Source organism: Rhea americana, unplaced genomic scaffold (assembly GCF_003343005.1).
Source record: "Rhea americana isolate MKP2758 unplaced genomic scaffold, rheAme1 scaffold_54, whole genome shotgun sequence".
In the NCBI taxonomy this organism is placed as follows: Eukaryota; Metazoa; Chordata; class Aves; order Rheiformes; family Rheidae; genus Rhea; species Rhea americana.
Genome location: NW_028186690.1, coordinates 3455240 through 3477889, shown reverse-complemented (window position 1 = coordinate 3477889; position 22650 = coordinate 3455240). Strand labels below are relative to the sequence as shown.

Below are 22650 nucleotides of genomic sequence, written 5' to 3'. Positions count from 1 at the left end.
AGCCAGAAACTCTCTTTTTTTTYGGTAGGGGTTATAGTGTCAGGTATGCCATATGCTTGGAGAATAGGAACAGTACCCTTGATATACAACTGATAGCTTGTTTACCTCTCGATTAATTTTCCAGTGTATTTGTTATCTCCCTTCTACTTTTATATCCATCTTTTTCCATGTAAAACTTCTATGATTTAATTTGATTTACATAATTTGGCCTTTTTTTTCTGCCCTTCAATAAGGTGACCCACATGACTTGATTTACTCTGAGACTTTGAAAACAGAGTAGAACTTCCTGAGTGAATGTAGATCAGGAAGAACATTGTCTAAACTGCCGTGTCGGCACCCCGATTGCAAACTCTGCTCACGTTCTCTAAGAGAATAATAAGACAACAATTATGCAAGTACATCCTCCTCCTTTGTCTTTTTTCCATGTGATTTGATTTTTTTTCCTGACATCTAAAAAAGTGAAACTGCAGATTTTTCCCTTGACCCTAAAATGCAGATGCAAGTTTTGCAGTCCCAGTTAGGTTTTGTGAAAGTGTGATTACTTCTTTAGAAATACTTCCTTGTTTTTCATTTAAATCCTGCACAGTGTACTCTGTTAGTGGCTTGCAGAGTTTTGTCTGTAGTAGATAATGAAATTTGTGTTGCAAATGCTGGTTTGTGGTTATGTTTCTGTCGGACTCCACAGAAAATGTCTATTTGTACTATAATACTATAATGTCTTCTGCGGTTTTATCAGTTTCAGATGGCAATTGATAATAAAGTAATACAAGATCAGACACTCCAGTCGCCACCAGCAYTGCTTCTTTCTCCTCAACAATTGCCCACCAGTCTTTCTTCCTTTTCATCATTATAAACTTTGTGATTTGTGTCAAGTGAAACTAAAATAAAATCAGCATAGATTTAATCCAGAATCAGTCATGGTCTGACTGGTTATTTAGCATGTTAATGGATGAACTTGCAAAGAATTTCAATTTAAATATGCTAGCARTATTTCAGAACTTGTACATATTATATAACATTATGTAGGGCCTGCTTTGTATTTGCAGTTTGAGTGTATTGATGAAGTTTTTAATCTGTCAGGAGTCTTTCCAGTTAGCAAAAAATAACTTTTCTGTAGGTACACCATTGTTAACCTAAAATGTATTTAAGATTTTTTGGTCATAAAAGAAAAAGATTTGGTTATGAGTACTTAAAGACACTTTTCTCGGTCTGTGTTTGTTTTTTTTTTTTTTTTTTTTTTTAAGAGTAGTGGGCAAAGAAATAAACTTTCTTTCTGAGATGAACGGAAAACAAATTCTAGTGAGTTTTTCAAGAACTCCTTAGATAGAGAAGTGTAAATATCACAAATGATAGAAAATATATTAATATTCAGTAATTACAAGACTAATAATAATTGAAGCCACTCACCAGCTGCAGATGCCACTGTAAATACCAGTAAAAGCTGACAGATGACTAAAAGCCCTTGGAACTGCTGTATTATGGCAGATAGTGTCTTGTATTTTTATGCAGATGAAACTTTATTTTTCTTATGGAAAAAAATTATTATTTAAAATTCTAATATGCTGGTAAATTGTGGATGTGATACCATCCTCTATTAGAAAAGAAAATGTCAGTCTTCAAATCTTAAGAGCAAAAGTTAAAAATAATAATTTGAACAGACTTTTATGTGCCTTTTTTTATATATAGGTGAAATGAGGAATGATTTATATATCACTGTAGAAAGAGGAGAATTTGAGAAAGGAGGAAAAAGTGTGGCCAGAAATGTGGAAGTGACAATGCATGTTGTGGACAGCAGTGGTCAAATTTTAAAGGTATCTGTCTGTGTATTTTTCCTTCCTGTAACTAATTTTGATATACTTTTTCATAAGTAAATAGACTTTGATGTTGTTAAAGGAGTAAGAAAATGCTTTAGTAAGGTCATGTTCATGTTCAGCTTTTGCTGTCTTTAAATATTCAAAGTATTTCCACTTTTGCTCAAGATCTTTATAAAATGCATGTTTGTTTTAATTCTGGAATCAGTTATGTGATTCAGATAAACAGCTACAAGCTCCAACCAAATAAGTAATGCTTCCATTAAAATGCTGGAAAATGTTGAAGCAAGATCAGTTTCTGGAGAATTTTTATTTCATGTTAACTTTTCTAGTAAAAATATACATTTCCTCATGGCCCAAAGAAAACTAGCACATTTCGATCTTTTTGCATTTGTTACCTGGTTTGAATAAATCAGAGATGTTTGATACAATAATCATCATGATGCAGTAATAAATTAAAAGGTAAGATAGTGTTCCTTCTTTTCTCCAAATTTAATGGTATGCTGCTGATGATAGCTTACTAGCGGGCATCATTCCCTTTGTATTTTAATTTGAAACACACTAATAGATTGCTATTTCTCAGATTTTTTTGCACCAAAAGATTTCTATTCACCCTCAACCTTCTCCATGTTCATTTAGCATCAAATTATTTTTCTTATTTAAAAGGACTTTTTCCATAGGCTGTCAGTGACATTGAGTGCCAAGAGGCGACAAAATGAAAAAAGGCTGACACAAATCGTCTGGATCATGTTGTGTGTGTGTGTGTGTGTATAGATCTACAAAGTGAAATTGTGCGTATAACTGCATATTATGTCTGTATATGATATATTTACACACACACACACGCACGCTGTATGATGCAAAGCTGATACCTCATAATTATGGAGGAGAAAAGCACAGTAATGACATATTTTRCCCATAGAGAATTGATAAGTATTCCCAAGACAGGACTGATGMAAATCTATTTGCCTGCTTTGCTATCGCATGGTGCAGCAATCAYGAGTGTGCCAAAGGTAGCCAGCACTGCGTGTATCCCCAGTCAGAGAATTCAGATTTCTTTATTTCATACTGGGAAATAATACTAACAGCACTAGGTTACAGGCTTATTTCAGATGACTGCAAGTCTTGGACCCTGGCTGATCGTTAAATTCAGGAAGCCTGGGCATGAGGCTCGAAGGACTATCCTGTATCGGGGAACCAAATCGTACTTACTGCTTAAACCTTCTTGATCACCCAGTTCCCTCTATGTTATCCTTTGATTCTCTTCTGTGTTGATGATTTGTTGCCATTTTTCTAATCAACAAATATTAACAAAGTGCTAGTATTTTTGTGGATTTTTTAACACACAGCATTATACCACATGTGGCGGTTACAATAGGAGTGTAAATATTAAGTAGTACTCATTGTACAAACAGTCCTTGATGACATCTTACCAGGAAAACTAGTCTGTCTTTACATCTTTAACCAATGTTTTTCTTTGTTAGGATTTTATCTCGTTTGGCTCTGGAGAGCCACCAGCTAGCGAGTACCATTCCTTTGTGCTTTATCATAACAATGGTCCCAGATGGGCTGAGCTGCTGAAACTTCCTATTCCTGTGGATAAATTCAGAGGAGCACACATCCGCTGTGAATTCCGGCATTGTTCCAGTAAGCGTTCACAACTTCTGGTAGTCCTCTGTGTTACAGCTGCAGTAAGCACATGAGTTTTCATAACACCTCAGGAAAAAGACAGCTGCATAAACTTTCTCTGCACTACTTTCATGACACAGCTTTTCAGGCTTGCAGCTCTACTTGGTGGAACTTCTTGCTTTGGTAAAGCCTAAATACCAGAAGAAACTGGTCTAGTTTTATTAGAATAGAAATGCACAATGTTATTTTGTAAATATAAAACAGAGGTTCAGGAAAACTGAAAATGAAAATTTAGAATTAAYGTGGGGAATTATCAGAATTGATGCCTACTCCTTAGTAAATGCTTAGCAATCCATACAACTGGAAAAGTACACAGATACAGTATGGTCAATTAATACATCTGTTGTATTGCATTTTTGGATACTTTCGTCCCTCCCCTAAAAGAAACCCAAAAGCCACTCATTCTGAAATTCCCTAAATATTCTCAACAACTTAAAGATGATTTGGGGATGAAAATGATACCGTTACTGAATTCTGGATSAATGTTCTGTGTCAAAGGCATGGAAAACCAGTTTTGTAGACATGGCACTGAATGCTTTTGACCTAGTACAGAAAGGTGGATAAAACTGTCTTTTAAACTGCTGCTATTGTTTGCCTCCCAGGGATTCAGATACTGCAAGACTTCATTATTCAGACTGTGTTTGTGGAAAATAGTGCACACGCAAGTGAAAGTATCTTTAGACTTTAGATACGTAAAACAAACTTCAAAATGCAGAAAACAGATAATTTAAGAAAAATAATTCTAACTGAGTTCTTCTTAAATTTATTTTATGAACCTACCAAATAATAAAAGAAAAATTACAATGGCATGTTTCAAATGGATTTATTATATATTTTTGTACAGTCTTTCCCATGTGGTACAAACTGGATCTTTCTGCTATGGTTTGATTGCCTATACCRTGCCAACTGTGTTAAACTTAGGCTCCAAAATTCATTCAAATATATGCACTCTAATTAACTTCAGTAGCAGGTTCTCAGCATTTTACAGTCTCTTATAGTTAGGTGATACATTGGTTTTGTAATTATCCTTAGGCATTTGAAAATGTTATCTGAAGTCTAACATCATACAAGGAACAGTGGCATCCTCAGGCATATTTGTGGAGGTAGATGCTTTATTTGAAAACAAAAGTGCAGTGTAGTCTGAGACTGACCTAAAATAGAAACTAGTAGATAGAAGCTGCTATAGAGGATAATTAATACAAGTAAAATGGCATTCCTTCTCATGTTGGATTGGCTACRTCGCAGTCATTTGGGTCTCCCAGCATTCTATATATTGCTAAGACTACATATTTGGAGGCCTTCATTATTTTTCTTTAATAAAAATCAAGTAATTCCAGAGGACTGCTTTCCAACTTAAATGAGATAACAGAAACCATTAGAGGAGATAATCTGCAAATCTTTTCTGGGAGTAGAACACATTTTCTTCTGTAAATGCTGGTCCTACAAAGACCATGACATAATGTGGTGTAGCATGATAGACACTAGGATGAAGATAAATACTTAAAAAATATACAGATTTAAAGACAGAAAAGACATGTGTTAACAACTTTTTCACTGACTTCAGTTGCTTCATGAAGCAAGGTTTAAGATGGCAAACTGAAAGCTTGTTCTTTGTTGCATCCTTCCAATGTAACTAAAGCCCCAAGAAAAAAGTTTTTTCTTTGTCTATCATAACCATTAGCATCTGCTGTTTAAACTTCAGCAGTAGCAACTGTAACTGAGAGATGAGGGCAAAAGAATTGTCGCACTTCAGAAGAAGGCAGATTAAGCTATTTGGACAAGCAGTTCTTGTGTTGTCAGTAAAAGCAAATGACTTCAAGGGAGCCTTGCACATGAAAACTAGCTAAGCTGACATAAAGCACTCCAGGGAGAGCAGACCTTGCTTTGACAAGCATTCACAGGATTACAGAAGAGCTAGGAAAACTAAATATAGATTTATTTGCATCAAGAAACAATGCAAGATGGCCAAGGGTTTTTCCCACTAGGTCAAGAGTAGGACAAGCATCAGCCAGTTGAGATGTATGTGTCAAAAATATTCTTGTGTGTGGGCAATATCTTTCTTAATTGTAGACATAAAAATAGAGATTTTTATTCAATTTTAGAATGCTTTTTAGAACTATTATAGAAGCACAGAAGGCTTTCAGGCATAATAAATTGCCATATCTGGTCATGCTGTGGTTGTACCTATTCTTGCTTCCCTTTATGCTTCTTATAGCCACTTCCTAGATATCCTGCACTTTTGTAAGATTTTTTTTGCTAGATATAATTTTCATCACCTCTGTATCTGGTCTGTGAAATAAAGTCTGCCATTTCTTTTGTGATTTTAAAAGAAACTAATTCAAAATATTGTTAGCTAATATAAAACAAGTGCTTTTGTGACAGACGATAYCTTATGCTGTTCCGGTTCACTGACTTTGATGTTGCAGCTTTTTTCCATCTTTGTCTTGTGGCGTAACTTTGAGGAAATTTTGGGGGATAGGACTGAAAATGCAGCATTTTCAAAGTTTCCACATGGGGAAGAGGAAGGAGGTTGCTAAGACTACTAAATAGCCTGGTTGGGTCATTCATCTTCTAGTGATTTCCCCAGGATTCATATCTTGGGAGTTTCAGAATCTGTCCTGTGTAAGTCACCTAAGAAAACACATCTTTCTGTAGGCTGCTGTAATGCATTTCTGGAAATAGGGGAAGGAAATCTTTAGAAGAGCTATTTGCAGAAGTTTCTGTTTGATAAATCCTMTCCCACAGAAAAACGGAGATAATATCTTTTGTTAACATTTACAGTATTGTGAATGAAGATAAATCCATGCCAATTTAAGAAGAAAATAACATCCCTTTATCATCAAGAGGTACACAATGCAAAAATAGCTAGTATGCAAGCACATTGTAAATTTGTACTTCCTGTAAACGTTGGGTCATTTTTGTGTTTTATTACTTCTTATTTCTCATTTRAAGCCTGATTCTGTGAACAGACAGTCCCTGGTTACAGATTGCCTGTTTGTCAGGGTAGCTATACCCTGGACAGCTATAATTTGGAAGAACTGTGAGTTTTCCATTGTGAACAGTCTGTGTGAAGATCTTGGCTCACAACTAGCCTGCAAAATACCGCTCATACCTTTTACTTTCAAATTTATTTATGGTTTTAGTTAATGTTTCGTAAGTACAAATAAATATACTAGCTTTATGAATAAGCTCAACGTATGGCAAAAGCTTAACAGGAATATGTCAACTGTCAGAAATTTTTATGCAAGGGTCAAGTGTGGACTTTCCCAGAGTGAGGGTGTCAGATGCAAGGTTTTAACTGGCCCTATCTAGTATATATGCTATTATTAGAACAGCTTTTTTTCATCTCAGGACAGGAAACAAAGATATATTTTAAGGAAATCCTACTTTTATCTATCTTGCAACTGGCATCAGTTTGAGAAAAAGCTGCAGAAAATATCACAATAATTTATAACCTTGGAATTTATTTTACTTTTTAAGAAACAGAAGAAGAGATTTAAGATGTTCTTTGGTTGACTAGTTACAACTAGCTTCCAGCATACTTTCTTATCCTGGATTTTATCCATTTACTTTGTCTAAAATGTATAATGGTAACTGTAAGTACTGTTTTTTTTATGTGTTTATTTCAGCAAAAGAAAAGGGTGAGAAGAAGTTGTTCGGCTTTTCTTTTGTGCCCTTGATGCAGGAAAATGGGAGGACGCTGCCAGATGGCACCCATGAACTCATTGTACACAAGGTAATTTGAATTAGAAGTCATTAATTGTAATGATTCCTCTGGAACATACTATCAAAACCCAGAAGCATTAGGCTGAGAAAGTCTGTGTTCACTGCCAAATGAGTGATAATCTTGTTACTGTTAAAATATCCTTTGCTGGTTCTTTAATATTATGATTCCTCTTACAAACTGTAATTAAATCTAGGAATGCAGTGTAGTGATTGTACTTGTGAAGTGCTAATATAGTACATTATATTCATAGTGAATTTCAGAAAGGTAAGATCAGTTAAAACATGCAAAGTGTGTTAAAATGCTTCTTACGCTATCCACTTAAAAATTGCTGAAAATGGAAAATCAAGCAAGCCCTTTTCCTTTGTCACTGAAGTACATCCACTCCATGGCATCTTTCTTTACAGATATTTCTGTTCTACAGAATTTCTTTTTTTGTTTCCACATTTAACAATTACCTTTGCTTAGAGGATTTTGATATGCTCCCAATTAAATCTTGGATTTTAACACTAAAATTTGTAGCTACTCATTTGATATAACCTGTGCAAAGTTGTTAGATTTTAATATCAAATATGGAGCTACAATCTAAAAACAAAGATGCAACAAACATTTGCCATTAATGGCAACTATGGCAACTATTCTTGAAAGTAATAAAGGAAAATGAGCTTAGTTTATTTATGCATATAAAAGCTTAATCTAATATTTTTAGTTAGAGAATGTGCTGATTCATTTTATCAATTGGGGATAGTCTTCATATCAATGGCTTCGATAGCTCCTATGCAAGAGAAGAATAAAGAGTTGAAAAGACCTGTAAGATATATATATTTTTGTATGTTAGGCTTTATGCTGGTAATGTACTGCATGTTCTCTGTATAACCTTAAGATAGCTTGGTGTTGTGTTTTTTCTGTGTTAAAAATATTCAAGTACTAGATCTAGTACATTATCTAATCTGTAAATATCTCTGCTATTTTTTACATATGTTTGAACTTGATCACAAGACTTGCTGAATACATTATAAAGCAACTTTTGCACACTTAAAGTTGTAACTGACTAGAGGTCTTGGAGGTTTTTTCTTAAAAACAATGCAATTGGCAAGAAATACAATGCAAAGTTGTGTGTATCATCTTTTAAACAGAGATCTTATTTGACAGGTTTGACTTGTCAGAATTCATTGTCCTGGTGACTTGTCCTTCATTTGTCTGTAGTGAGAATTGTCTTTCTTCACTTATTGTCAAAGAACAATAATAATTCGTATAGTTTAGGGATCTGGTCCTTTGTTTTTATGTAGTGCAGTGATTTTGCAGTGGTTTGTTTTCACAGTGCGAAGAAAACACAAACCTTCAGGATTCTAGTCGCTACCTCAAACTCCCCTTTTCAAAGGGAATTTTCCTAGGAAACAACAGCCAAGCAGTAAAAACTACTAAAGAGTCCTTCTGGATTACGTCCTTTCTCTGCTCCACTAAGCTCACACAAAATGGTAAGATAAGTAGATTATTTAAAACATGATGTATTCAAATGAATGTGATAGGTAGCCTTTTCCATGCCAAGCAAGCATGGAGGTCCTCAAAAAAAAGCTTACGTTTTTTCAGTTTTACAAACTGACTTTCTTTCTAATTTTTGATATCCAGATGGAAACTAATAAAACTTGGTGAACCACTGATTTTAAGTCGTTCAAGAATACTATTAAAATTAACACGATATTGGWATCAAATACAGCACTCTTAGAATCAGCTATCAAAGCCCAGCTGCTCTGCAAAACCTCTTAATCTGTAACCCTAACCTTAGGGTTTTTAGGAAGTAGTTATTGCAGGCTTTAGGCTGTGKYCCTTTTGTTTTAATTAGGTACATATTGCTTTTCTGTTGTATCATTTCTCTTTTTCTAAGTCAACAAACATTTACTACTTCTGAATGATAAAAGCAATCTTATACACCTGATCTAATGGGCATGAGATGTTTGTGTGCTTGAGCTCTTTACCATGGCTCTGTGTAAAATTTTTTGCCTTGTTTATTTACTATACTAAGTACAATTAGTTTATAATTGAAACAGTTTTCCATAAACTTCTAGATCTTGCATATTTGCTTGCTTAGGTGTTTCTTACCATTCTTTGATATCCCATGGTTTCATAGTATTTTTTCTAAGCTGTTTTTCAGTTTTAAGAACTTGCTTAGTTATGTCCTATGTGAGATAACTGTGTCTTTACCCTTCCTATATATATGGTGATAAGATTATTAAYTGCTCACAAATTGATTATAGATGTTTAACAGCAACGAGAGCAACCTTTTAAACAGAAATAGTTATCTTAATTTTCACCATTTAGCAGTAAGTTTCCAAAGTAGAACTACATGCAGGTAGTAAGTAGTTTGTTTCTCTGTGCACATCTATTCTATGTTCCCACAGCAATTAGTTTTGAGGCAATAAAAGTTAATCAATGAAAGATTTTCTTCAAAAATGCTAATACACTATCAGAGACTAAATTTCTCAAGTTAAAGGCCTTGATTTAGGAAATCACCCCAATCTGTTGGAGCTTACGTATGTACAAAAGTGCTGCCCAGAAATTTAGCATCTCACTGACGCAGACCCCAAAATTAATAGTTTTGCTTTGACTAGGATTATAGAAATTTCAGACTGTTAACTTGTGTTCACAGTACAGGATTTATTTAATACTTGATGTAAATAAATGTGTGAGATAGGACATAAAATTCCTTTTTTTTTTTAACCACATATAGAGTAAAAGGATGTAAACTACCTGTATGATATTGATCCCCTGTTCAGCTCTGAAAGAGTTGACAATTATTTCAGCAGTATTCAGAGGGTGGAAATATTTTCAATAGACAGGCTCATGTTTTCTCCAAGGATCCTCTCTGAGAAGTTCAGCTTGGTGAATTTCCAATCTCCATTCTTTTAAATGAAATTTTGCCAAAACCTATTGCATGCTCAGGAAATGAATGTAGAGAAAAGCATGTGGCTGTTTGGTCATTTGAGCATTACTTCAGTTATCCCTGGGAGGATGTAGCATTTTTATTAAAAATTCCAAGATTAAAAAGATCTTTATATATACTTCTATTTAGCAAACATTTGTAACAGTATGTATGAAAATTGCTGATTATTTTTGTTAATCTGTTTTTAGGTTAGGAGATTTTTCTAACATTGTCAGAATTCTACATGTCCAGCTTGAAAATCAGTAGCAAATTATGATATTGTTCTGGCCATGGTGGGGAGACCCCAAACCCACATGTGTAAAGGGTGTCACTGAATTAGGCTACATTTCTACTAACTTGCTGGCAAGTTCTACTCAGCTGTCATACTTTCCTTGATTTTCCCCTGATCCATGCCATCAGCTCTGATGCATATTGAAATTATAGGGAATAGGAGAAGGAGGTGGTCTCCCAGTTGCTAGGATTCATAACTTCCTTACCCTAGATGCTTTGGAAATAACCTTAGAAAACCCTGCAAACACAGATTTCAGAGGGCTTCTAACAGGAGTCTATGCTGTCTTAAGATAGCGTCATTCAGGCTGTCTGCCAGCTTTCTTCTCCTTAACTTGACCTTGCTTCCTGGATATTTAATCAGATAAAGTTAACAAAAAACAATTCTGCTTCTTAGTTAGCTATATTTCATTATCCTTAAGAAAACAGCAAAACAAGAGCAGGGCAGAGAAAGAGGAAGGACGAGAGGGAAGGCAAATGTACTGTTCTTTCCACTGAATATCAATATAGTCTTACTTATTTAAAATTTAGTTTTTTACTTTTAGTAGTGTTTTCTGCCTGCTAAGCACTCAAGATCCATCCAGCAAATTGGGCTATTTTAGCAAGTTGTCATTCCCTCAGTTCTCAGTACTGATTAGCACATACTCAAAAAGTACTAAGTTCAGAATAAACAGTAAGTTGATCAGCAGAGCAATGTGCAATGCAGCATGTCCCTCTCAAGGCAAAGGTGTATCTGTGTAAGAAAAGCATAATTAGTGTTTAATAAGAAAAAAAAAAGGCCGTTTCCAAGCATGCCTCCACTGGGAGAGTGCTGGAAACCACAAAAGCCGCCGACTGGTGTGGGCATGTCAGTTTGAGAGGCAATTTGGCTTTTCCGTTTTGAAGTGYTGTAGTCCTGTACCAGGCCAAGTGTGATGTCTCAGGAGGTATGAGAGTTACAAAGTTAATCCCAAACCCTTTCCTTATACACGATTCTAAAACTTACATTAAACATAGGTTTATATTTAAATTAATGCTTTGGAGAAGTGAAGTGTTTTGTTTGATAGAAGCTGTAGGGTCAGATGTGTGCTATTTTTAAAGYATAAATTAGATAAAGAGAAGGCATTTGAAATATTTTTTCTGTTTAGCAAAGTTTATCAGCAGCAGCAGCTTCTTCCCTCTTCCATAATAATGCTTTACTAGTGGACCTATTTTTTGAGACAGTTTTATATTCYTACTTCTCTTAATACATGATACATTGCTATCCCTTTTCCATGTGATTCACATGTCAGATTTTCTATTCTTGTCATTTATGGTTGGGGTATTCACTAACACTATGTCAGCAATGTCTTTCCTCCTTTACATTTTCCTTGAAATAAGTGCTTTGAAGTGAGTATTTTACATTTACTTTCTTTTTCTTTTTTTAATCCCCCAACAAATCCCTAATACTCAGTGAAAACTGTCTACCCACCAGCTTTTTCCAGCAAACCTGTAAAGATGTATTTTTCCTGCTGTGGACTGATGGATTTAGCTAGTTTCCATACTCCATAACTTGAGGTCTAAGCAGAAGCCAGTGTAGAAGACTATTTCAAACTATCCAAAAGACAAGTAGATTTCATTATGAATATATAATACTTGTTTCATCAAAATTGCTGTTGGAAAGAATAGTGAGATCTCTAATTTGTCCTTGATCTTTTAAGAGATATCTCTGATACATGTGTGGAGTCCTTCTGTACATAGTGTACTTAATCCAAGGTATTCTATGTTAGTGYAATGTAAAAGAAAACAAGAACAAAATATAAACGCATGAAAATTAYTCAGACCAAAATCAGTTAAGGCAGCAAAATATTGGTAGGATAGTGTAAAGAGTTTGCTGTCAGCATTTCTGGCAGGATTCGAAGATAGGTGGAGATTTATTTACAGAACCACTGAATGGATGAGGTTGGAAGGGACCTCTGAAGATGATCTTGTAGAAACACCCCACTACCACCACCTCTCCCTGCTCAAGCAGGGTCACCTACAGCATGTTAGACAGGATCACATCCAGGCAGGTTTTGATTATCTCCAGAGAAGGAGACTCCAGAACCCATCTGCGCAACCTGTTCCAGTGCTCTGTCACTCTCACAGGAAAKTTCTTCCTCATATTCAGTCAGAACTTCCTGTGTTTCAGTTTGTGCCTATTGCCTCTTGTCCTGCTGCTGGGCGCCACTGCAAAGACTTTAGCCCCATCCCCTTGACACGCTCCCTCCCCCCCCCCTTTAAGGTATTTGTAGACATTGTTAAGATCCCCTCTCAGTCTTCTCTTCTCCAGGGTAAACAGACCCAGTTCTTGCAGCTGTTCCACATAGGGCAGATGCTCCAGTCCTCTGATCATCTTCACTGGACTCTCTCAAGCAGCTCCATGTCTCTCTTGTACTGGGGAGCCCAGAACTGGACACAGTACTCCAGATGTGGCCTCCCCAGGGAGTACACATCTGAGTAGAGGGGCAAGATCACCTCACTCGACCTGCTGATGACACTTTTCCTAATAGTATTCCCCAGGATACTCTTGGCCTTCTTGGCCACAAGGGCACATTGCTAGCTGATGGTCAACTTGTTGTACACYGGAACTCTCAGGTCCTCCTCTGCTTTCTAGCAGGTCAACCCCCAACCTGTACTGGTGCATGGGGTTATTTCTTCCTAGGTGCAGGACCCTGCCCTTGCCTTTGTTGAACTTCCTGAGGTTCCTCTCTGCCCAGCTCTCCAGCCTGTCCAGGCCTCTGAATRGCAGCACAGCCCTCAGGTGTGTCAGCCACTCCTCCCAGCTTGGTACCACTAGCAAACTTGCTGAGGAGGCACTCTGTCYCYTCATCCAGGTCRTTGATGAATAAGTTGAACAAAACTGGCCTCCAGTAGTGACCACTGGGGGACACTGCTAGCTACAGGCTAATTTAGTATAAAAGACAGAAATACTACTTCATTTGTTGCTGTGTGAGAGATGAATTTTCCAGCAGCAGACTGGAAAACAAATGCTGCAGAATGGATGTGGCTCAAATATCTACAGAGGGCTCAAACAGTCCTGTGTAGAAAACAATCAAACAGTTCCTGAACCAAGAGGACAATTATGTTACTGTTATTGTATTGCTGTTAYATGCTTAGTATCATAAGCAGTGAGACCATTTGAGAAGATGTGATCTTGGACAATGATCAACTAGACATAGTTTCAGTTAAACTAATGAAAGAGTTGGACTAAATAAGGTTTTCTGCTTCAGGTGGTATGGCACTGAGATATTCTGAAAAACTGGCTAGCAAAATATGGAAGGAGTCAACTTGAATGTAAAGGAGCTTTGGAACTTTTTTAATTCAAATGTTCAAAAATATATGGAACTTCTGTGCTCTGAATACAACTTGCAAGGAATGCTGTAAACCTGCCTGAATGAGTAATGTACAAAACACAGTAGGAGTGAGCAGAGCATCTGCAGTGGAAGGGAGAAAATTAACAGCAGTGTGTCAGAGTTCAGCTAGTGTCAGGAGAAAATTTGACTTTTGACACTTTTCACTTTTGTAAAATTTTGTTTTGAAATAATGAGCGGTATAGGACATGAAATTCCCAGTCATATAGCAAGGTTTTTAATGTGTCTCTGAAGCTGAAAGATGTATGTCTCGACTTAGGAGTAATAAATCTAGTATGTACAATTAAGAAAGCTGGAAAAGCAGAAATGTTATCTCAACCATAACTCTGCAAGCAATTTTATGCAAGTATTTGCAAGAAATCATGGATGAAAATAATGGACATTAGCTAAACGGAGTATGCTTTAAAACCAAAGATGGGTTTATCAAAGGCTTATCATGCCAGAATAAACTCCTTAATCTTTCGTTTATACTTTTTTTTTTTATTATTATTCAGAGGAAACATAGCAGATCTAAACCATCTGGAGTTCAATAACACACCACATGGGAAATTAGAATGGATACARATTAGAATAAGAATTTTAAAACTGATAAATAACAGGCTAAAAGGGAAACAGCAGGTTATGCTGTAAAGGGACACCATGAATGGAAGGAAAATACTACAAGATTTGAAGAATTRCTTCTAGGATTGATTTGGGGACATTGGGAGGGGTGACTATCAAGAGCATTTAAATGAATGAAATGTTCTGGTACATTGCTGAGAGAGCTCCTCAGTTGAGAGTGACAATCCAAATGATACAGGCAGAATGAGGTGATGCTGAGGGTCAAAAAGAAAAGCAGAAATTAGATCAAGCCTAGTGATACAAAGTGCAGGATCGTACCCTATTGGAGACTAATGGGGGTTTTGCTATACCAAGGGAGCTGAACAGTGGAGCAAAAAGRAGCAAGAACTGTTTGTGTCACCACTATGGTGTAGCCTCAAAAAAAATCATTCTATAACATACACGGCAGGTGTTTACAGCAGATATATGGTATGCTAATAATACTATAGAAAATAAAAATGGAGATAAGAAAGCATGTCTGCATTTTTGTTGTACCATTTTGGTCAAGAGAGCTGAAGGAGGAAGAATTAAACCTGGACAAGTGCAAGGACACTTAAGTGTGCTTGACAGGCTGTTCAGAAGAGCTTATTTTCCAGTAGAGCTTGCAATCTTTAATTAAAAAACCCAGGGTCTTAAAAGCATTATATTTTTTTTCTAAAAATATATTGGAAGTGAGATTTTATTTTAAAATACTGTCATGAAAACAAGAGTACCTACAGGCTAGTAACTAGGAGATTGTTTCCAGCCATTGGAGGAGCGAGACTCTGGAAGGCACCTTCAATAGGAATCACAGAATTGTAGAATGGGTGAAGTTGGAAGAGACCACTGGAGATCATCTCGTCCAACCCCCCCTTCTCAAGCAGGGTCACCTACAACATGTTAGACAGGATCGCATCCAGGCAGGTTTTGATTATCTCCAGAGAAGGAGACTCCACCACCTCCCTGGGCAACCTGTKCCAGTGCTCTGTCACTCTCACARGAAAGTTCTTCCTCATATTCAGTCAGAACTTCCTGTGTTTCAGTTTGTGYCTATTGCCTCTTGTCCTGCTGCTGGGCGCCACTGCAAAGACTTTAGCCCCATCCCCTTGACACCCGTTCCCCCCCACCCCTTTAAGGTATTTGTAGACATTGTTAAGATCCCCTCTCAGTCTTCTCTTCTCCAGGGTAAACAGGCTTAGCGCTCTCAACATTTCCTCATAGATGCAGACAGCAAAATAATTACTTCCCTTAAGATGGTAGCTGACACATTTGAACAAATTTGCATGATGTAATTGCTGAAGGAGACTGATTTTAATGACTCAGTGTCGTGTTCTCCTGTCCCTCCTGGTGGAGCCATTATGGGATAGAATTGCAATTTGTTGTTGGACAGATTATGTTATTGCAAGTCTTGAGATATTTCCTTTTGTTTTAATGAAGCCAGGTTTTGCTGAGTGAATTGTAATAGTTGTAAGAGTAAAATCTGAACTTATGCTTTATTTTCAGCTTTAATCTTGCATTTTGTTTTGATAGGAGATATGCTTGACCTTCTGAAATGGAGAACTCACCCAGACAAAATTGCAGGTTGCCTCTCAAAATTAAAAGAAATTGATGGTTCAGAAATAGTGAAGGTATATGCTATTCTTTCTTTCCTTCTTTTTGTCTTTAGGCAATACAGAGAAATAACTTACTTTCCTATTATTATTAACAAAATGTCTGTTTTATTCTTTCTGTTCAGTTTCTTCAAGATACACTAGACACTTTATTTGGGATTTTAGATGAAAACTCTCAAAAATATGGATCGAAAGTATTTGATTGTTTGGTGAGTTTCATTTTGTGGTTATGCTTGATACTATTCAAGAACTAAATAAAAAAAACCCTTTTATTTCTTATTCTTTCTTCTCTCTTAGGTTCACATAATAAATTTGCTGCAGGACAGCAAGTTTCACCACTTTAAGCCTGTAATGGACACTTATATTGAAAGCCACTTTGCAGGTGCACTTGCATACAGGTGAAGTCTGTACTTTTTCCTAGCTGATTTGAATATTGACAATTGTTGGTATACTAAGCAGAATCAATCATTGCGTTAAATTCAACTACAATATAAGGAGTAAAATGGTGTATTTATATGAATGGCCCAAATTTAGGCCATAAAAAAGGAGCAAACTAATTTTAAAAGAAGGATTACTTGCTAAGGCTCTAGCATTGACTTAATTTTATTTCAGTGGCTTTCTTTACCTGAATGACTTTGACTGATTTATGAGTCTTAACATCATTCTGCTGCAGCTATGTTTGCAGCTATGTTTGCTGTCTATGTAGAGCAGTGCACTAATAAGCATCACTTACCTCCCTGTATGCTCTATATTTATTATTTGCTAACTGAATTTTCATTTTATCCAATGTAGATTAATAAGACTGAAAACTAGTTCATGGAATGGCAGGGGTAGGCCAAGCTGGCAGAAACTCTTATGGTTTAATTCACCTTTGGTGTCCTGTTTGAATCATTTTAGTGCATAAATAATGCTGATATTATTATTTCCTGTTCATTAGAGGTCTGTTATGTAACATTGCAACAGATTAATCACTAAGTGTATTATGGAGCTTGTAGTTATTACCAAAACATGGTCATATAATTTTTCTTTTTTCAGTGTTTTTTATATGAAATATATTTGTTTATATTTTAAATGCTGGATTATCTTTTTCCACTTTTATGTTATAATACTTTTTGATTTCATATTCTAGAGATCTTATAAAAGTACTGAAGTGGCATATTGATCGAGTCACTGAAGTGGAGCTGCAAGAACACATACAGGAAGTATTAAAGGTAATTGACAACTGTATATTTGAATGATATATTTGTACAGTACCAACAGATTTATATTAGGAAATGTAACACAGTATGTATAAATGATGGAACTGTAGTATTAATCCTAAGGAATTGCATACTTTTTTGGTGTATTTTATTTATCTTCACCTTTTGCCAAAAGTGATCAATGGAGCTTACTACCACTAGACTCTGGAACAGTATGTTCCTAACTGAATGAAGATATATGTGAGTAGGAGTTCTAAAAAATCAGATATAGATCACACTGGTGGTATTAATGTCTGTCACAGCTGTGAATCCAGATGGCAGACAAGCATGCTGACTTAATGGCTTAATCCTGACATGGAGAAGTCTACTGAATATGATGACTTGATTGCTCTCATTCTCCTGTGCTTTTCTATGCTGCTGTTCACTTAGTTTCACTAACAAGAAATGGCTGTATATTAAATTTACAGTTTAATCAGTTTTGCAACTTAAACTAAGCTTTTTTGGCGTTACTTGATTAACAGCTGACAGGAAATCACTTTTTAATAGGCAGAGAAAGTCCAAGAAAGTCAAAAGGTTGCCTAAGCCTGTTTCTTTTATTGGCCTTGCATGCTTTAGCAATACTTATTTCTGTAGCCAAAAACATGTGAGGGATGTTGGGGGAGGCAAGGAAGAGGGCAGAAGGAGAAGAGATTTTGCAGTTTTGCATATGTTAAATAAAATGTCATTGAAAAACATTTTTAAGAATGTGCTTTTGAAATGTTGTTAGTGTTTGGTTAGGAAAAAAATGGTTTGGCAAAAATTAAGTAGCATGGTCTCATGGTTCAGACTGTTGTCATTATTTGAATGATATAGTATGTGTTCTATTTAAAGATGACTCGTTCATTTTTATGAGTTATCTTTGATTTTTGACATTTGTAGGCACAGGAGTATATATTTAAATATATAGTTCAGTCTCGAAGATTATTCTCTATTGCCACTGGTGGACAAAACGAGGAGGAATTCCGCTGCTGTATCCAAGAGCTKCTTATGTCAGTGCGCTTCTTCCTTTCCCAAGAAAGCAAAGGAGCTAGTGCTTTATCCCAACTACAAGTAAGTTTGCAGGCGTGTTTTATTATTACTTTCCACATATAGTGGAAAATGTATCCATGTTCTTGTGTCTATTGCCCAAGAAAGCAAATGTTTTCTCTACAACAAAATGACATTTTCAGCTCATCCTCATACCTTTGTGAAATTTTCATACTACTAGCTTCTAAATATGAGATTTAGGATCGTCTTTGCCACGGATGTTTACTTTTGAATTATAAATGGTTCGTCTGATGGTTTTGGTAATTCCAGGGGTTAAAGTGACATGTCACAATTGCTTGATACAAATAAAGTGTTTTAGACATTTTATGACTTAACTACATAGGAACGGAAGAATTCGACCCAACGGAAAGGCTTTCTCAGTTTTAATGCTTTTTGTAAAGCATAAAATCTTGCTGAACTTGTTTTAATACTCATCTGGTGTCTTTATTTAAGCCCAGGCTGCTAAAATTGAGTGGTGCTGAAGGGCAGAGGCAAACACACAGGAAACACTTCTCTGTTAAAAATGCTGTAGAATTAACCAAGTCCAGAAGTCATCGATATACCTCCTAGACTTTTTGCCCTGTTTCTCTAACCATAGGTGCTTGCAACCTGTTGAAAATTATTCATTTCTTAAGCTCTGTAGAAAATTGCTCTTCTAAGAAATGGCAAATCAGAGAGAGTAGGATGGAGAGATGTTCTTCCATCTGATTTCACTCAAACTGCTTATTTGAGATGTTCACAGCAAAATCACATAGAAGAATGTCTTTGTGATTCTTCTGTATCTTGTATATTAACTATTCTGATACCAAGGTGAAGAGGGTCTGTGTAAGTAGCTTTTCTCGGTTAGCTTAGTAAAGGAAGGAAAGAATGTAAGTTCTAGCTTCCTTTTTCTGGCATTGTTGTCTTTTTCCAGTGTTTTCACATTCTTTTTTTTTTTCCCCCTAAAGATTTTATAACTGTATTTTAGAGCTATTGAAGTGAACTAAGACTACCAGGGCTGCCTCTGTCCAAAGCAAAAATTTTCAATGTTTGAAAAGTGGAGGAGAAGAAGATAACAGTGGAATGCTGTTATTCCTTATCTTAAAACCTTATCTTAAAAAACAAAACAAAATATATAAAAAAAAAAAACTCAGATCATCTTATTCTGGTATCAAGTGGCTTCTGTTATCGTTTTAAAAATTTCCTCTCATGAGACATATGTAAATAATAAATGTATTTGCTCTGAGTTTTTTGTAATGAGTGAAATGAATAGTCATTAAATAATGTTTAAAGCAAACATTCACTGGTGTGAGCCCATTAATGAATATTGCTTCTAAAAATCTGACTGATTTTAATGTTACCAACTGCCCTTGAAATGTAAAAGCAGGCATTTTTTTCCACAGATATTTATATTTCTGTGGTTATTTAAATTTTATAAATGTCAAAACTATATTGCAATATCTGACTGGCTTGTTTTTTTCCCTTTTCCTCTAGGCTGTATTTCTCAGCTCATTCCCATCTGTGTACTCTGAACTTTTGAAGCTCTTTGATGTAAGAGAGGTGGCAAATTTGGTTCATGATGCTCTGGGCAGCTTGCCAACAGTCATGCATGGGGATGAATCTCTTCAAGCTGTTAAACTTCAGAGTATTGGGAAAACAGTAGAGAGTCACCTGTACACTAACCCAGGTAAGATTACTCTAGGCTACCTGCAGTTAAGGAGCTTTAATTGTGTGCTTGTCAAGCAAGTCACCAGATACTAAAGGAAATAATGCCTAGCATAGTGGTGCTTCCTAAGTAACAATTTTTTAAGCATTTTTTTGTATAGGAAGTTTATCATATTTTACAAGAATAGTTAATTAAATTTTACATTTTTTAAAACTATTATTCATAAAACTGTAGTTTTGTTTTGATCCACTGCTGACAATATGTCTGTGAAAGAAGTTCTCGTTATACTTTTTATGTTAATTATRAAAGACAAAACTTAAAACTTTACTAATAGAAAACAATTTTCTTTTCTTTTTTTCTCTTTTGGGRGCAATACAGGAAACAGATTCTCACTTGTCCATTAATTTTATCTGTGAAACTATTGCTAGTTCAGCACTCTTGATTCTCTGTTTTCTTACTGCAGCATAAAAAAGCTATATAACGTGCTAAGATAATCATGTAGTGGAGAAAATTGAAAAGTTCCCTGAGGAGAAATACAAGTGATACTTGGTGTGTGTAGTGTATAGTTATTTGTTATGTGGAACAAAAAGTTGCTGTGTGGTGATAGCCTTGACATTCTTGTTTCAATATTAGGTGAAAGAAGTGATAAAATATTATATTAGTCTGGAATTAATTGTGGAAACAAAAAAAGAATTAAAATAACAAAGATTTTAAGGATGTTAATAAGTGTTATTTTTCTTACTAAAAGCCTTCTTGAGGACTAGTTGGGTATTGGCCTAATGCTTATGCAAGTAGTAGGGTTCAACAGCAACATCAGCTGTTACTTGTCTAAGGCAGTCAAGATAAACCTTTACAGTAATGAAGGCTAACAAAAGCCATCAGATATTTTGACATGCTGCAGAATAAAGGAAGAGGTCATAGAACTTTATTTTTTTTAATGTTTAATGCTTATAGTCATCATACTTAAAAGAATGAGCTCAGGCAAATGAACAAGAAGTATCGGTTGAAATACTCATGGTGGACCCTGGCTACTTTGTTCTGGTTGTGAAAGCTGCTTATTATTCTTTCCCTTGTGAGCTTCCGCACTGGCCCGTCCAGAACAACTAGTCTCCCTGGAGGTGACAGATCAGAACTTTGATCGTCTGAATAGATGATGACATATTCGTGGAATAGTTAAGGATGCTCCAACTTATGTTTTTCATTTTCCAAGCTGCTTCAGGATCAGATAACATCAAGATAGTTTTAGGTGCAATTCTATTTTCTTCCCATTGTCCTGGTTAGGTCAGCCTAACCAGGGGATCCAAATGACTGAAAGTGATTACATAAATTTAATGCCATGTAAGGGACTGTTGGGGATTTTCTTGGAACTGTAAGTCTGCTTCTCGGCTGTATGACAAATTCTGCTTTCTTTTGAAAAGTGTTAACTTTTATTTAAATCCACTTCTGTTATTAAGAAGTTATCAGAGTTGGTTTCAGCTATAAAAGCAACAAAAATTAGATGGTAAGTTTCACATGAAGGGTAAGTTGTACACAAAAGGAATGTAAAATTTCTTAAGCCACAGGGTAATTGATGTGGAAGACATCAGGCAATAATATAAACTCTCTATGATATGAAGCTTAGGATAAGTGATAAAGTATAATTTCAGTTACCATTAAGCTGAGAGGTCTTGTGGAGCTCAGTTTCTTGGTTTCTTTGCCTCTAATGTTTTATCTCTCTCTTTTTATTATTATTTAGTATTATTATTTATTTTAAAGTTTGCCTCAGTACATTCCTAAAGGGAAGACCTTTTAAAATTCTCGTGGGAAAATAAATACTGCACTAAGCTATGTTCTTGCAAAGTAAACATACATTCGAATATAAAGTTGAGGCTCATGGCTCTGAAAATAGTTGAATTCTACCTCACGGATAAAGATGATTAACACTTCAAGCTACAATGCTGCCTAACCCCTTGAAGCTCAATGGATTGCAGGGAACAGCTATTCAAACTTCTAAAAATAAGGGGGTTACTTAGACAACCTTTTCTGCTCTCTGGAGCTTGCTTTGAAGCAAGCGAGATTAGTGCAGCATCGGAGTTTCAGGCGTTTTGTGCTGCACAGGCCTAAAAACTAACACAAAATTCTTTAAACAGCCACATCAGCTCCTACTGCTGCAGAAATGAGCTGACACCAAACTTGTGCTTTTGCTGAAATCAGGAGATATATTTAGTATTTGTTGAAAAGAGAAATATCAGATGTAGGGGATGATTCTAGGTGCCCAAAGTGCAGATGTTTAGTTCAACTTTAGATGCATTAGGGTATGCCTCCTGATTTCTATCTGCCTCTGTAGAGAATTCACATCTCCTATTGGCTATATACTATATTTGCAGGCATGTGTGGATAGGATTTCTAAAATAGCTCTGTGTTGAGGCTTTTGCATAGCTCACTTAGAATCTATTTGTATTTCTGCAGTTTTAGACTAAAGCTCTTGCTGTGGGTAAGAACTACAGACATGTTAAAAAATGCAAACACAAATTAGCTGCCTACCTCTTGTGAAAAGTTAGTGGGTGTGAAGGTGTCTTGAAGATCTGAGTGATAAAGTAACTCCTGCTCCAAAAATTTCTTTTGCCAGTGGACAATGACATTGCAGACAGCAGCATTTAGGACCCAGTTCAAGCTTACAGTTCAGTTCCCTCGCTTGAGATCACTTTTTTTTCTTCTTTTTCCTTTTTTCCTTTTTTCCTTTTTTCCTTTTTTCCTTTTTTCCTTTTTT

General features: G+C 35.8%; 1 protein-coding gene across 1 annotated transcript in view; it reads left to right on the top strand.

Annotated features, from left to right (window-relative positions):
* The window catches only part of DOCK4 (dedicator of cytokinesis 4), a 168401-nt gene that overhangs the window by 68430 nt on the left and 77321 nt on the right, over positions 1-22650 (top strand). The window contains exons 14-23 of the mRNA XM_085318545.1: positions 1687-1811; positions 3296-3458; positions 7130-7236; positions 8546-8702; positions 15913-16010; positions 16118-16201; positions 16290-16390; positions 17122-17203; positions 18110-18280; positions 19730-19922. Coding sequence (XP_085174671.1) covers positions 1687-1811; positions 3296-3458; positions 7130-7236; positions 8546-8702; positions 15913-16010; positions 16118-16201; positions 16290-16390; positions 17122-17203; positions 18110-18280; positions 19730-19922 — 1281 coding nt within the window. The remainder of the gene's footprint in view (positions 1-1686; positions 1812-3295; positions 3459-7129; positions 7237-8545; positions 8703-15912; positions 16011-16117; positions 16202-16289; positions 16391-17121; positions 17204-18109; positions 18281-19729; positions 19923-22650) is intronic.